Source organism: Nycticebus coucang, chromosome 21 (assembly GCF_027406575.1).
Source record: "Nycticebus coucang isolate mNycCou1 chromosome 21, mNycCou1.pri, whole genome shotgun sequence".
Lineage (NCBI taxonomy): Eukaryota > Metazoa > Chordata > Mammalia > Primates > Lorisidae > Nycticebus > Nycticebus coucang.
The window spans coordinates 29459735-29473748 of record NC_069800.1 but is presented as its reverse complement, the minus strand read 5'-3'; the positions used below and the strand labels follow the sequence as shown (position 1 = coordinate 29473748).

Here is a 14014-nt window from a genome sequence, read left to right as displayed (position 1 = left end):
CCTCCCTGCCTTGGCCTCCCATAGTGCTAGGATTACAGGCACTGCCACTGTAATCCACCTGCTGTTACATCACCACTGCCACCAGCTATTATATCAATTTTAACACTCACTATCCAATTTATCACCCAAGTAACTGGTCTTCGTTACTTTATGGGTTTTGAACTCACAGTAATTATAGAAAGGTGAATAGCTTATACTTTGATGCCTATCTTTTCCTGATATAAGAATGCAGTAAATAGAAAATGTATGTTGATAAGAAAAGACTACTAAAATTTGAAAACAGCCCAAAATATGCAAAGTTATTTTAGAACTACAAATTTATTGTGTATATCTTTTGAGAATTTAAAACAATCTCCTGTATCTCTCTTTATTCGTGGGGTAAAAACAATTCTTTCTCTCTTTTGAAAAAATACATCATTGGCAGCTAACCAGTGTAGATGGAATGACAGAATTAGATTCACCATTCTGGAACCCATAGTGAAATACCTGATTCAGCCAATATCATCAGGAATCTTAAAACCCCAAAGTATCATCCCACAGATTACTTGCTAATCACAAAGTAGGGTTATTTCTTCATAACTGAGATATTTAGTGCCACCACCTTAACCAAGTACTCAAACTTAACTAATGTGGGGCAGCGCCTGTGGCTCAGTCGGTAAGGCGCCGGCCCCATATACCGAGGGTAGCGGGTTCAAACCCGGCCCGGGCCAAACTGCAACCAAAAAATAGCCGGGCGTTGTGGTGGGCGCCTGTAGTCCCAGCTACTCGGGAGGCTGAGGTAAGAGAATCGCTTAAGCCCAGGAGTTGGAGGTTGCTGTGAGCTGTGTGAGGCCACGGCACTCTACCGAGGGCCATAAAGTGAGACTCTGTTTCTACAAAAAAAAAACAAAACAAAAACAAAAACTTAACTAATGTGACAGCATGTAGCTTCTGGTGAGATGCAATATGAATGAAGTCACAGAATCGTCTGTGAAGTACTCTTGCCATAAGTGTTTAACCTAAATGCCTCTGGACTCAAACTTCCAGTTTATAGAAAATGCAGAATACACACACACGTATATAAAAATATATATATATATATATATATATATACTCTTTTAAATGTCACAAGGAAACACCTAAGAAAATCTTTGATGCTTTTCAGAACATTAATATCATGGAAAAAATGAAGGCTAATTCCAGATTGAGAGAGACTAAAAAGACTAATCACCAAATGCAATTTATAAGCCAGGACTGAAACAGTTCAAAAAACTACAAAAGTACACATGAGAAATAATTCAGAAGATTTTGAATGCTAAAGAATTGAAGGATAAATTATCATAATGTCTACAACTTACTTTCAAATGGCTCAGTAATTTAAAAAAATATATATATATGCATATATGTAGGTGTAAACGTGTACGTTACACATACCTAGACATGCCAAAATATCCTTTGATAAAAGGTAGTCAGTTTACAAGTAATCCATATTCTTTTAACTTTTCTATATACTCAAAGAAATTCAAAATAAAAAGTTGTTAAACTTTTATATTTAATGTTCAACATTTACAGTACCTGGTTCCTGAATGACATCTACCTTCCCTACACTGATTTGAAGTGATTCACCATTCTTTGCAAAAGTCTCCCATTCTGAATCAGTCTGCTGGCAGGATGGACACCATGGAGCATAACTGTAAGAGAAGAACAGCTAATCAATGTAAACATATGCAAAAAAATCTGTAAAACAAAATATAGAAGTGGAGTATTTAAATTTAAAAACTAATTTTTAACTAAAGTGTAAAAACAAGCTTTTCCAAAGTCATTTGATAAAAAATAACAAAAGCACATTCCTTCCCATAAATTTAATGTATAAATGCCAGATCCATAGGAAAAATTTGATTATTGTAATATATAAAAGTTTATTTTAATGTTTTTGTTTTTTGTTTTTTTTTGCAATTTTGTCATTCCCTAGATACTTTTTATCATTGCGAATGAATTTTTACTGCTCCACCAAATAGGACAGATTTTGCAAAGGTGTCCCTAAACTTTCCAAACTGGTTTCAGATCTATCTAACCTATAGATCTCATGTATAGAGACTAGATCTATTGCTTGAGAGTCAAGAATGACCGCAAACATCTGAAGATCCATGGCAGTTTTAAAACATTTAAAACTAAAGGCTAACCCAGTTCTATCTGAACTCTTTCTACTTTCCCTTTCAGAATGCTTCAGAATACCATCCTCGTGTATCATAAAATCCAGAGCTGAACAGAGATAAGCACTGGAGTAAATACAAACCAGACGGCAAATGCTATGATTGCACCTGTGGAACAGACATATGGAGACACCGAGGGGTGGAGGTGTATCAAAAGGGCCCAGGAGAGAGGAATCTCTGTGCTGAGATCTAAAGTAAGAGTAACAGCCAGAGGTCAGGGAATGTTCTCATTTAAGCAGAGAGAACAGGATGCATGAAGGCTCAGACTGCTGAGATGGCAGGGTGAAAACATCATCCATGGTTGTTAAAAAGTTGTATTAGGAGTTAGGACCTCATTTGAAACTTCATGATAAGCCCTAAGAGGAAAGAGCATTATGATCCGATTTACAGCTTAGAAAAATCTCTCCTGGAAGCCCTGTGGATCCTTAGTCAAGGAAAGACAAGATGGAAGCAAAGAGAACTGGAAGGCTGAGCAGTCATCCTGGCAATGTGTTAGTGGCCTCATTTTATCCTCCCACGTCCTGGAAAACATCGCAAATACTCAGACCACAAAGCCTCTTGTTCTCCAGCATTGTCTGTAGATGCTAAAATGAAAATCTAGAGAAGTGTAGTGAACTTAATGGTAATCCCTGGAAAGGTAAGTCTGGTACTTGTAAATGTGACCTTATTTGGACTAAGAGTCTTTGTGGGTATAATTAAATTAAGGATCTCGGAATGAGATAATCCTCGGTTTAAGGTGAGTCTTAAAACCAAACACAGCTGTTCCTACAGGAGAAAGAAGAGGGAGATTTGACAGAGAGGAAACAAGGAAAAGCCATGTAAAAATGGAGGCAGAGACTGAAGTCATGCAACTGTAAGCCAAGGATTGACATCAGCCACCAGCAGCCAGGCAGACCAGAACGAACCCTTGCATAGAACCTCCAAAGGAAACCAACCCTGCCAACACCCCAGATTTGGAATTCTGACCTCTAGAATTGTGAGAGAATAAATTTCAATTGTTTAAAGCCATAGAGTTTGTAGTAATTCGTTATAGCAGTCTAAGGAAATTAGTATAGAAGGAAAGATATCACTTAAAATTAGAAGGAATTGAGATCAAATAAGCCTTACAGACATTTGAAGAGCTGGCAAGGCTATGCTTAACATGAAATGTCATGAACAAACAACAACATATGCTGGGAATCCATTTTATAATACTAACAGAACACAATTTAAAGGAAAATTAACATTTACAGAATGTCACAAAAATACATTGGTACGAGTAGAGAAACATTTTGTTTTGCTTCATGATACCCAGAAGATAAAGGCAGTAAATAAAACAAATAGATCAAGGCTTACAAAATAGAACAGGATACTCCAAAAAAAAAAAAAAAGAAAGAATCAAGCACTTCAACAATATTTCAGAATGCCACCAACAACTAGATACATTTTTAAAATCTGCTTAAATTTTATAAAATCCTTTAACTCAAGTCAAAATATTGAGAGAAAACAGACATTAAAAAAAGACTTGATATTACTAAATTGTTCATGTACAATTGGTGAATGTAGTAGTGTGTAAATTATATCACCAAGGAAAAAAAGGACAAGAGGTACAGATGAAAAAATACTGTCGTTATACCGGTACCTGCTGAACCCTGATCACAGAGAATAGTGGTTCACTATACAGCTCCTCTTTTTGTATCTGTTTAAAATTTTTCATAATAAAGACTTGATTCAATAGAGAAATATATTAACTTGTAGATGAGCAGGTTGAGCAATAGAAAAATGTCAATTCCCTACAATTTATCTGTCAGTTTTTCCACCTCTAAATTGTTTTTATAAAATGTGACACCTATTATTTCTATATTAAAAGAGTAAGAGGGTGATTGAAGAGAGGGAAAAAAATGCCTGTTAACAAAACAAAATACACATTCACAGGCACGTGAGTTACTTAGGAAGGAAACAAAGTCAGGCAGAAAGCACGAAACTCATCAAATTCTGTAATAAGATTTCAGCGTGAAGGTGCCTGTCAGGTTATTTACATATTCTTTTAAAATCTTGAACTTTGCATAAGCATGTTTATAAATACCATTCAAAAATGAATGCAATGATGCACAGAAACCAACTTTGCTAAACAATAAATACACAAACCTGAAATCTGGGAAGATTTTTGCTCTTTCACATTATAAAAGGTGATGGAGGCAGGACTAGGAGAAGGGATGAATTTATTTTGAGATAGGCATTGAAAATTGAAAGGGCTGTCCAAAGCTGAAGCATGCATTTCTTTCTCCAGCTAGGCCCCAGAAATAGCAAGACTTAGCAAGCACAATTGCTCTCCCTCCCTAACCCAGTATCTAGAAAAGACTATTTCATAGTCCAATGCAAAATCATTCCAAAAGCTCAGTCATCTTCCCATTATAAGCTCACTGTCCAAGCCTTGGGATCCAGAAGACATGCACCAAAGAATTATCTGTTGCCCTCTTTATAGATAGATACTTTAAAAACATTTATTTCTCTATATCCACAGCAAAGTATATTCCTGGTTTACAGTGGGTGCTCAATAAATGTTTGCTGAATAAACAAGTGTACTGAGAGAAGTTATTTTCTACATATTTTCCCCAAATAGCAGATGAGATGAGGTTCAGTCAGACAGTTGTCAAATATTAGAGGAGAAAAAAATAAGGAAAGAAAGATTGAAGTAAGTACATTTCAAGAGGTTATGCCAGAGTAATCAGAGAGACCAACCAGAAATTAACCATGTGACTTTGGGTCAGTTAATAATGTCTCCAGGCCTCAGCTATGAAATGGGATGGTAACAGTAGCTACCTTAGAAAACTAGATGTCACATGTAAAGCAGGCACATATTAAGAGCACTCATAATACACATTGCACTTGCAATACTATTAGGTTTCCAGGCGGCGCCTATGGCTCAAAGGGGTAGGGCGCCAGTCCCATATGCCGGAGATGGTGGGTTCAAACCCAGCCCAGGCCAGAAACTGCAAAAAAAAAAAAAAAAAAGGTTTCCAAGACACTTTTAGGATGTATGAGCTCATCTGACTTTGCATCCTCACTGCCAAACAGGCAAAGTAGGTTTAAAGATTTGCTTAAGGTCATCTAAGACCACTCTGAACAAGAACGCAGTTGGAAGTATTTCTGGATAAAAATCTTCAGGGAAAATATGACTCACCATGAACAGAGAAAGAAAAAGGGAAGACTCAGAGGGAAACAAAAATAAGAAAGAAATCTTAAAATGTAAAAGAATAAATTTCATTTTTTCAATTTTTTAAAATTTCAGATTAACGTGGCGGTACAGTTAGAAGCTGTAGTTTGCAATTATAAGGTTAAAAAATATGATATGTAGGTGTGTTCCACTCATCTGTGCAATCTACCCGCTGAGTGGGAATTTACTCACGACCTTCCACTCCCCCCAACCTCACCTGAATTTCACTGAGTTTTTCTCTCATGTGAGCGGGTAGGTGTTAATCTACTAGTTCCAATTTAGTAGTGCATACACTGATGTTTGTTTTTCCATTCTTGTGATACTTCACTTAGGAGAATGGTCTCTAATTCAATACAGGTTGTTGCAAAAGTAACATCACCATCCTTTTATGGCTAAATAATATTCCACGGTATACATATACCACAATCTATCAATCCATTCCTGTGTTGAAGAATCCTTGAGTTGTTTCCATATCTTTGCAATTGTGAATTGTGCTGCTATAAACATTCAAGTCCAAGTGTCTTTATATCAGAATGCCTTTTTTATCCTTTGGATAAATGCCTAGTAACAGGATTGCAGGATCAAATTGCAGTCTACTTTTACACGTACCACCTAACACCAGACAGAATGGCTTACATCTGTCTGGTAACAACAGGCACTGGCATGGTTGCAGAGAGAAAGGACACGTACATACTGCTAGTGGGACTGCAGACTGGTGCAGCCTCTATGGAAGGCACTATGGAGATACCGCAAAGAGAATGGATTTTAGATCTTTTTTTATTTCCCTAAAACTCTGACCTTACCTATGAGTCACAGGCACCTTTGCTACATGAATAATTATTAAATCATGCAAAGTTCATAATTTTTTAAAATACTAGTCCCTATTTTCTAGAAAGGTTATTTATACAAACTAGGCTTTTGGTGACATGACCTTGAGATATACAATTATTATATACCCTCAGATATTCCACTGAGGTAATTTTAGATGTGACACTTTCTATATAGCTGCTACCCACTTGTCTGCAGCATTGCTAATGTCATTATTTCAGAGATGTAATCAGAACTGATTGTGCAAGGATGCACCAAGATGTTCTTTCAGTGGTGAAGATAAGCCAGCTCTGAGTTTGCGGTGTGGGAACTGGTTGCTGCAGCTTTTAAAATTATTAGTATTCTTTTATATCTAAAAGATACAAATTTAGACAGGAATTCAGAACCTACTGTAAGTAAAAGATTTTCAGGGGTGAAATGAATGCAAGGGTAAGTCATATAATCTTCATGCCCTTCTCTTTCTCTCTCTCCTATGTGTACACATATATATGTATTTATAATTTATATACATATGCATGTTGCACGAATAAAACTCATCAGAAAGACCTGAACATGATCTCCATTTATATTATTTAAAACTAATTCACAGTAGCAGTCTTCTCCTTAGAACTATAAAAGATCTAACTGCCATAACTTTGTCCCCTATACATAATCATTCTTTGATTTAAGAGCCTCCAGGAAGAATTAGCTCCATTATCATCACCTATGGTAGTATATTTTCTATTAATACTTTGAGGCGGGGGGTGATGCCTGTGGCTCAAGGAGTAGGGCGCTGGCCCCATATACTGGACGTGGCAGGTTCAAACCTAGCCCTGGCCAAAAACTGCAACAACAAAAACAAAAACCTTTGAAAGGGTCACACTGATACATAAAATTAGAAAACTTCATAAAGACATTTGAAATATATTCTAGATAGCCAAAACACGTTATCAGTCCAATTTCTTTTAACCATCTCTAGAATAAAATGCAACAGCAAGCTTTTGTTGTCCTTGTTAGTATTCACATATAAAATGCACTGAGGTTCTGCTAAATGTAAGGTGGTTGAAAGACCTTGAATCTTTTACTATATGAACTCACTGAATGTGGTAGGTTGTTATGTCAATTGGTGTACTAAACATTTCATTAGATGTAGTAAATATTTCAGAGGAAGGGATTAATTACATATATTGTTTAGAAAGAAATTTTTAATAGTAAATTTGTATTGACCAATAATAGGCAATTTTTCTTCTTCTGTCTTGGCTCTATGAGAGATACAGTCAATTTTCACTTTGATCAAAATGCTCAGAATACTCTGTAACAAGGAAGAGGAAAAGTATAGTAGATTCATCATTCTACAACTTAGTAAATGAAGTTAAATCAAAATGCCAGCAAAATATACCTCAACTACATTAAGTGTTACAGAACCTGGCAGGTCCTACATCACAATAAATATTACTCCAGGGAGCAAATGGGAGACAATAGTGATTGTACTTAATATTAAGAAAATATATACCGATGTTCCCTTCAGGGATATACTTGAAAAATCTCCTGATTAAGAAACAACTATCAATTATGTACTCATTCATTTAGTCAAAAAGTATTTGTTGTTAGTTATTAAGAGTTTGGAGATAAATAGGGAAGAAGAAAAATTTTGTTCCTCTACTTAAAATCTTATGATGGAAGAGTCAAGGAAAAACTTAGCACTAAACCATATAAATAAATGTATAATTACTAGTTGTGATAAGGACCATGTTAAATACAACCAAGGCACGGTAAGAAAGAATACTCCTGGGGTTTGTGATCTAAGTAAGACAGGGGTACATAACTAAGTAATGAGCAGTGCCAGGAATAAGCATATAGTAAAAATGCTGTTAATTTACAGAAACTAGAGAGATGGTAAAGCATGGATGGGCCCCTGAACCCTACAGGAACAAGGCCTCCTGTCACGAGCTGAGGATCTAAGCAAGAGTCCAGCCTCCCGCTAACTATTCCCCAACCTTGTATAGGGGTCTGCTAAGCTCAGGCCTACATTCTATTTCTGGCCTTGTCCACTACTTACTAAGGATTTGATCTTGGCCAAAGCTTTGAACTTTTCAAGTTTGCATCTCCTGTAGTCAGTGAGAATGGGAATGATACCCATTCCCATGTTGTTAAAATGATCATTAAAGTAGCGTTTAGAATATGTGATGTAAGCAGTGAACTGTTTATTGTGATTGTGATGACAATGATGATGATGAGGAGGAGGATGGAGGTGATGTGAATGACAAGTTTTAATGAGGTATTAAACCCTTTGTGGAAACTATCTAAAATCAATTATTGCCATTTTTTTTTTTTGCAGCTTTTGGCTGGGGCTGGGTTTGAACCCGCCACCTCCAACATATGGGGCCAGCGCCCTACTCCATTGAGCCACAAGCGTCGCCCTGCCATGTTTTTTAATACCCATAACCTAGTACCTAGAGAGCACTGGTCAATGAGAGGCATTCAGAAGTTGGCACAGGGAATGAAGGCTGTAATATTTTTGCTGTCACATGACTGAGTATACTACCAGAATGTAATGGGCAGGGATACCAAAGGTTCTGCAATGTGTGGGCCATCCCAGTACTCCAAAGAACTATCCTACCCAAAATGTCAATAAAGACTTTTTGAGAACCACTGATGAATGCCTAACACAGAGGAAGCATTCCAATAAACATTTGCTCGGTGGGCGGCGCCTATGGCTCAAAGGGGTAGGGTGCCAGTCCCATATACAGGAGGTGGCGGGTTCAAACCCAGCCCTGGCAAAAAAAAAAAAAGAAAACATTTGCTCGGTAAATGAACATGACTTATACTATTTATTTCCTTCAGAGCACTCTCATAATCAAGGTTGTAACTCTTCATCCTCACCTACTCAGGTACCCAACCCTGTACTTGACACATAAGAAGGACTGAATGACAATCTTTTTTTTTTTTTTTTTTGAGACAGAGTCTCTCTATGTCACCCTGGGTAGAGTGCCGTGGCGTCACAACTCACAGCAACCCCAAACTCTTTGGGCTTAGGCAATTCTCTTGGCACAGCCTCCCAAGCAGCTGGGATTACAGGCACCCGCCACAACACCCAGCTATTTTTAGGTTGTAGTTGTCATTGTTGTTTGGCGGGCTCAGGCTGGATTTGAACCCGCCAGCTCTGGTGTATGTGGCTGGTGCCCTAGCCGCTAAGCAACAGGCACGGAGCCTAACGACATCTTAAACATTCAATCAATAAATCCATCTATTAAACTACAAGAAATTATAACTATTTGACATGGGCAAGTTAAGGTAATAATGTTCAAAAGGTTCTCTCCAGGTAAAAGATGATCCTGGAAAGATGAAGCTAAAACCTAGACGTCTTAGGGAAGTAAATTAGGCTCTGTTCCATCACCAGGTGTTTAATTTCAAGTTTGAAACATGAATAGCTTAAGAACAAACTAAGAAAAAGCAGTGCTTTATGAAGATTTATATGCTTTATGGAGGTAAATTTAATTTAACCCAAAGATATAATTTTCCTATGGATGTCAGTATCAGAGTAAATAGGTCGAAATTAAGCCACTTGGATTTCTACTTAATTCTTTTGGGAGGAAAAAGCCAACACAATAGTACATAGAATGTATCACATTGCACACTTTTATGCTTCAAAAGAATAAAAGTTGTATTCTCAAAGACTGATATGAGTTAAGCAAAACAACTAAATGAAGGATAGTATAAACAATGGAAATAAAGAAAAGAATCAGAAGGTATTTTAAAGATTAGATCATTTTTCCTAATTCAGAAAGAAAGGGCAAACTTTGCACCAGAAGTTATGTGAGCAGAAAAGCACAACAAGTCAATTATAGTGACATGGCAGAAATAAAGGTAAACAATCTATGAAAGCAAATAAGAACAGAAAAAGTCAGTATATGATAATGCCATAACATTAGAAAAAATTAAGTAGTAATGGAAAATTTTTCAGATTTTTTAAAAAAGGTTACAGAATAGAAATGGCGAATTACTGTACATATATTTGTAAGAGATAGCTAACTCAGAGAAGCACTTTTCTGAAATTGAAAATTCAATTGCAGGGCGGCGCCTGTGGCTCAGTCGGTAAGGCGCCGGCCCCATATACGGAGGGTGGCGGGTTCAAACCCGGCCCCGGCCAAACTGCAACCAAAAAATAGCCGGGCGTTGTGGCGGGCGCCTGTAGTCCCAGGTACTCGGGAGGCTGAGGCAAGAGAATCGCTTAAGCCCAGGAGTTGGAGGTTGCTGTGAGCTGTGTGAGGCTGTGTGAGGCCACGGCACTCTACCGAGGGCCATAAAGTGAGACTCTGTCTCTACAAAAAAAAAAGAAAATTCAATTGCAAAAATAAAAAAAATGACTTTGAAAAACAAAGAAAATGTAACCAAATTAAATTCCCTAATAGAAGCTTTTCACATCTCAAAGCTGCCAAACACTGCAAGGTCCTTCAAAATAAATTAAATTCTCTATATCAGTATAACCAGAAATTACATTACAGGAGGTATGCATGATATAGGATATAAAAGAAAAAAATATTCCCAAAAGGTAGCATATAAGCAAATGAACAAATAAAGGACTGTCACTCAAAGTATTATGAATTTTTTAATATCACAAAGCTTCCTAACTTGCTTCTTTACATCACCTGCAGACTCCCTAAAAGTCTCCATTCACTATGCCCTGAAAAGGTGTCCACGTGGAGCTTTGTTATATACATCAGAAAAAAAAATTGTTAACTTTTTAGCTGTCTGAATGAATTCTTAGAAATTTATAGTAGGCCTATATGGTACTGAGAATACAATGAAATTATGTATTTATTAAAGCTTTGGATTTTTTCACAGAGAGAAGAGGGAGAAATGAAGAAAAATAGATTATAAGACCCATAGTATTTCTTCAGAAGATCACTTAGATTCTGATGAATACAAAGAAATTGTACAGAATAGTTTAAATCATCTTTCCTGTATAGCCTTGCTTCCTATAATGACCTCACTGTCCACACAGGTTATTTCCAGATTACAAGACTCATCTTGCATAACACCTTGAGTATAGGCCATACAAGTGGACACACAGCAAGCCTGGAGCCACAGATTACTATGTCTAGGCTTGTGTATTTATAATAAAGTAGAATTTGACCCATCAACATGGCCAAATGTGGGAGTTGGTGTTGGTCACTCTCATTTATAAGCTTATAGCAGCTTTAGTGTTCTTAATTCTTTTACTTAAAAAAAAAAAAAGCAAATCCAAAGGAATCATAAAGAAGTTGATGTCATTAAATATAAGGAAAACGCATCTTACAAGGGTATATGTGAAACTTGGTAAACGGTCTGTGAAGCTAGTGAATGATGCCCCATGATCATATCAATGTACACAGCTATGATTTAATAAAAATAAATAAATAAATAAATATAAGGAAAACGGTATGACTTGAGTGTCACCTCATACATAACAAAAACTCATTTTTAACCACAAAATTGACATCTAGAAAAATTCCACTGTGTCAAGAACCTACTGAAAAAAAGAACTTTCTGTAGTATAGGTTGACAAAATCCGTAATTCCTTTAAAACGCCTACAAACAGGGCGGTCCTAATACAAAGCCCCAGTTACTTAAAACATTTGTCTTAAATGAAATATGACCTCCTCATTTCCATCCAAACTAGTTAAGTGGAGAGTTCTAATGAATTATTCGTGACTATGGTTCTAATAATTGCATTGATTTATTATGATAACAGGGCATATCATTTTGAGGTCTCAAATATTCCCTTTGTGACCAAAAAGTTTCGAATGGTTACTTACTACTGGAAGTTTAATTTTAAGCTACAACCAGCAAATCCCTTTCCTTCTCCTAACATAAAAGTATAATTCCTATCTCCTTCAAACAATGGCACTATCCACAATTTATCGTCTATTGTTCAAAAGGAGCAATTTGTTAATGTCTTTTATTTTTTATGACACTAGCACAATTCTGATGATCTACCCAGAAGGTCTACCTATAAAAATAACTAATATTAAAATTTATTTGAAATCTTGTTTTAAAACTTAAAAGGCACCCATGTTAATGTTTTATTTTCACAATGACATGTCAAGGTTTTCAAAAGGACGACTCAGATATTTTATATAAATGGTCTGCCTTCACCGTGCTGTAATTATTCACTAAAAACCTGTCTGGCCTGTGCTACGTATTCATAACTGTACATAAATGTCATTGAATGGCTGTGCTTTTTCTTCCACATATCTATAAAAGCACACATTTTATTGCAAACTGTCTCCCTTCCTCCCTCTTCCCCTTGGCAAATCGCTACATCACTAAAAGACTCTACCCAAAGCAGGGGGCCGGCAGGGTAGGGGGATACTTTCCACCCCAAGCAGTCACCGCTACAGGCTGGGTGCGCATGCGCAGCGCAGGCGGCCCAACCCAGCGCTGCAGGTCTTTTGCAGGGCGGGTCCGGGGCCCGGGGTCGAGTAAAGTGGCGGCGCGGCATGGGAGCGGCCCGCGCGAAGAGTGTGGTGTGTGGGGCGGCACACTCACAATTTTAGCATCCACTCGCCCTCCATTACCAGCGTCCAGTTGGAGGCGGTCATGGGCTGGACCCGGCTCTGTTCCGCCGGCAGCGCGGCCTGCTCCGGGCCCGCGGTAGCCGCCGCCGCCGAGACGCAGGCGGCCAGCAGCGCCGTCAGCAGCGGGCCGCGGTGCCCGCCCGCCATGTTGGGGCGCCGGGCAAGGCTCCTCGGCGTGGGCTGAGGAAAGGAGGAGCGGCCGGGACTGCAGCGTCGCGCGTCGGACCTTCAGGGGTCTGTCCGGGCAGTCCGGGCCACCAGGGCCACCCGCCTCCGCCCAGCGGCGCAGACAGGACCCACGTGAGACGCGACGGAGGGCGCCGCCTCTTATCGGCTCTTGCCGGTCGAGGCCACGCCCCCTCCCGCCTTGGCTTGCGGTTGCCCCGGGTGTCGGTTGCCCTGGCAACGGCCACCCTTTCTTCCAGACCGCCGAGCAGACAATAAACAGATGATCCAATGTTGCTTCTGTTAGAACCTGCACCGCGGGCGCTAAGGCACCAGCGAGCGGAGGGGCTGGCGCGTGGGGTGTCTATAAAGAACAACATGGCCAGTAATTAAAAAATTCACCCCCCTTGTCATGGTAGCAAAATTAACAGCCGCAATCTGCAAAGTAGATTTATGTTTGCTGAAAAATGTAGGGACGTGGTGAACATTTTGTTCAAAGGGGGAGGAAAATTTAAGTCTTCTCTGCATGGGTATACTGAAACATCACTGCCTTATTGGAGATAATGATGAAATTAGGCTATGCAATTGCATTTTTTAACGAAAAATGATTTTAATTTCATAGAAACCTTTAAGTACATGTTGGGTACTAACAGATAAAATGAATCAGTTAATAAGAATATTGCTACTTGGTAGTTTTCTCAGCCTCTGTTTTCTCGGGTCTAAAGTGGGAGTAGCGTTAAATGATTTCCAAATTTCTTTCTTGGTACACAGTAGAAGAATCTGTACCTTGGGACCACCGCACAATTAGTATGTAAGACTGGATAACAATTAGAGTGCAGAGAAAGATTTTGAGAGGGGGTGCTTTTTATTTATGCCTTTGTTAGATGTGCAAACTCATGATACTAAATGTAGTTAATAGACCGTGAAAAAGATGAGTTTCTGGCGTGAGCTTGAAGCAAAGACAGCAATCTTAACTAAGACTACTTCAGGGCACAGAGTATCCATCTTCAATCAGTGCTTACAGGGAAAGAAGATTAATTTTGCCTGCAGAGAAAATCTTGCCTGAATTAGATGTTACAAGGTAGTAGCTAAAA

The 14014-nt window shown here is 38.4% G+C and overlaps 1 protein-coding gene across 2 annotated transcripts in view; it reads right to left on the bottom strand.

Moving 5' to 3' along the window:
- The window catches only part of TMX4 (thioredoxin related transmembrane protein 4), a 58686-nt gene extending 45501 nt beyond the window's left edge, over positions 1–13185 (bottom strand). The window contains exons 1-2 of one of the 2 annotated variants that reach the window (XM_053574104.1): positions 12727–13185; positions 1555–1670 (exon numbers count right to left, since the gene is read on the bottom strand). In XM_053574104.1, coding sequence (XP_053430079.1) covers positions 1555–1670; positions 12727–12902 — 292 coding nt within the window. In that variant the 5' untranslated portion in view covers positions 12903–13185. The remainder of the gene's footprint in view (positions 1–1554; positions 1671–12726) is intronic. The other variant, XM_053574103.1, reaches the window with a different exon arrangement.
- Between the last annotated feature and the right edge of the window lie 829 nt (positions 13186–14014).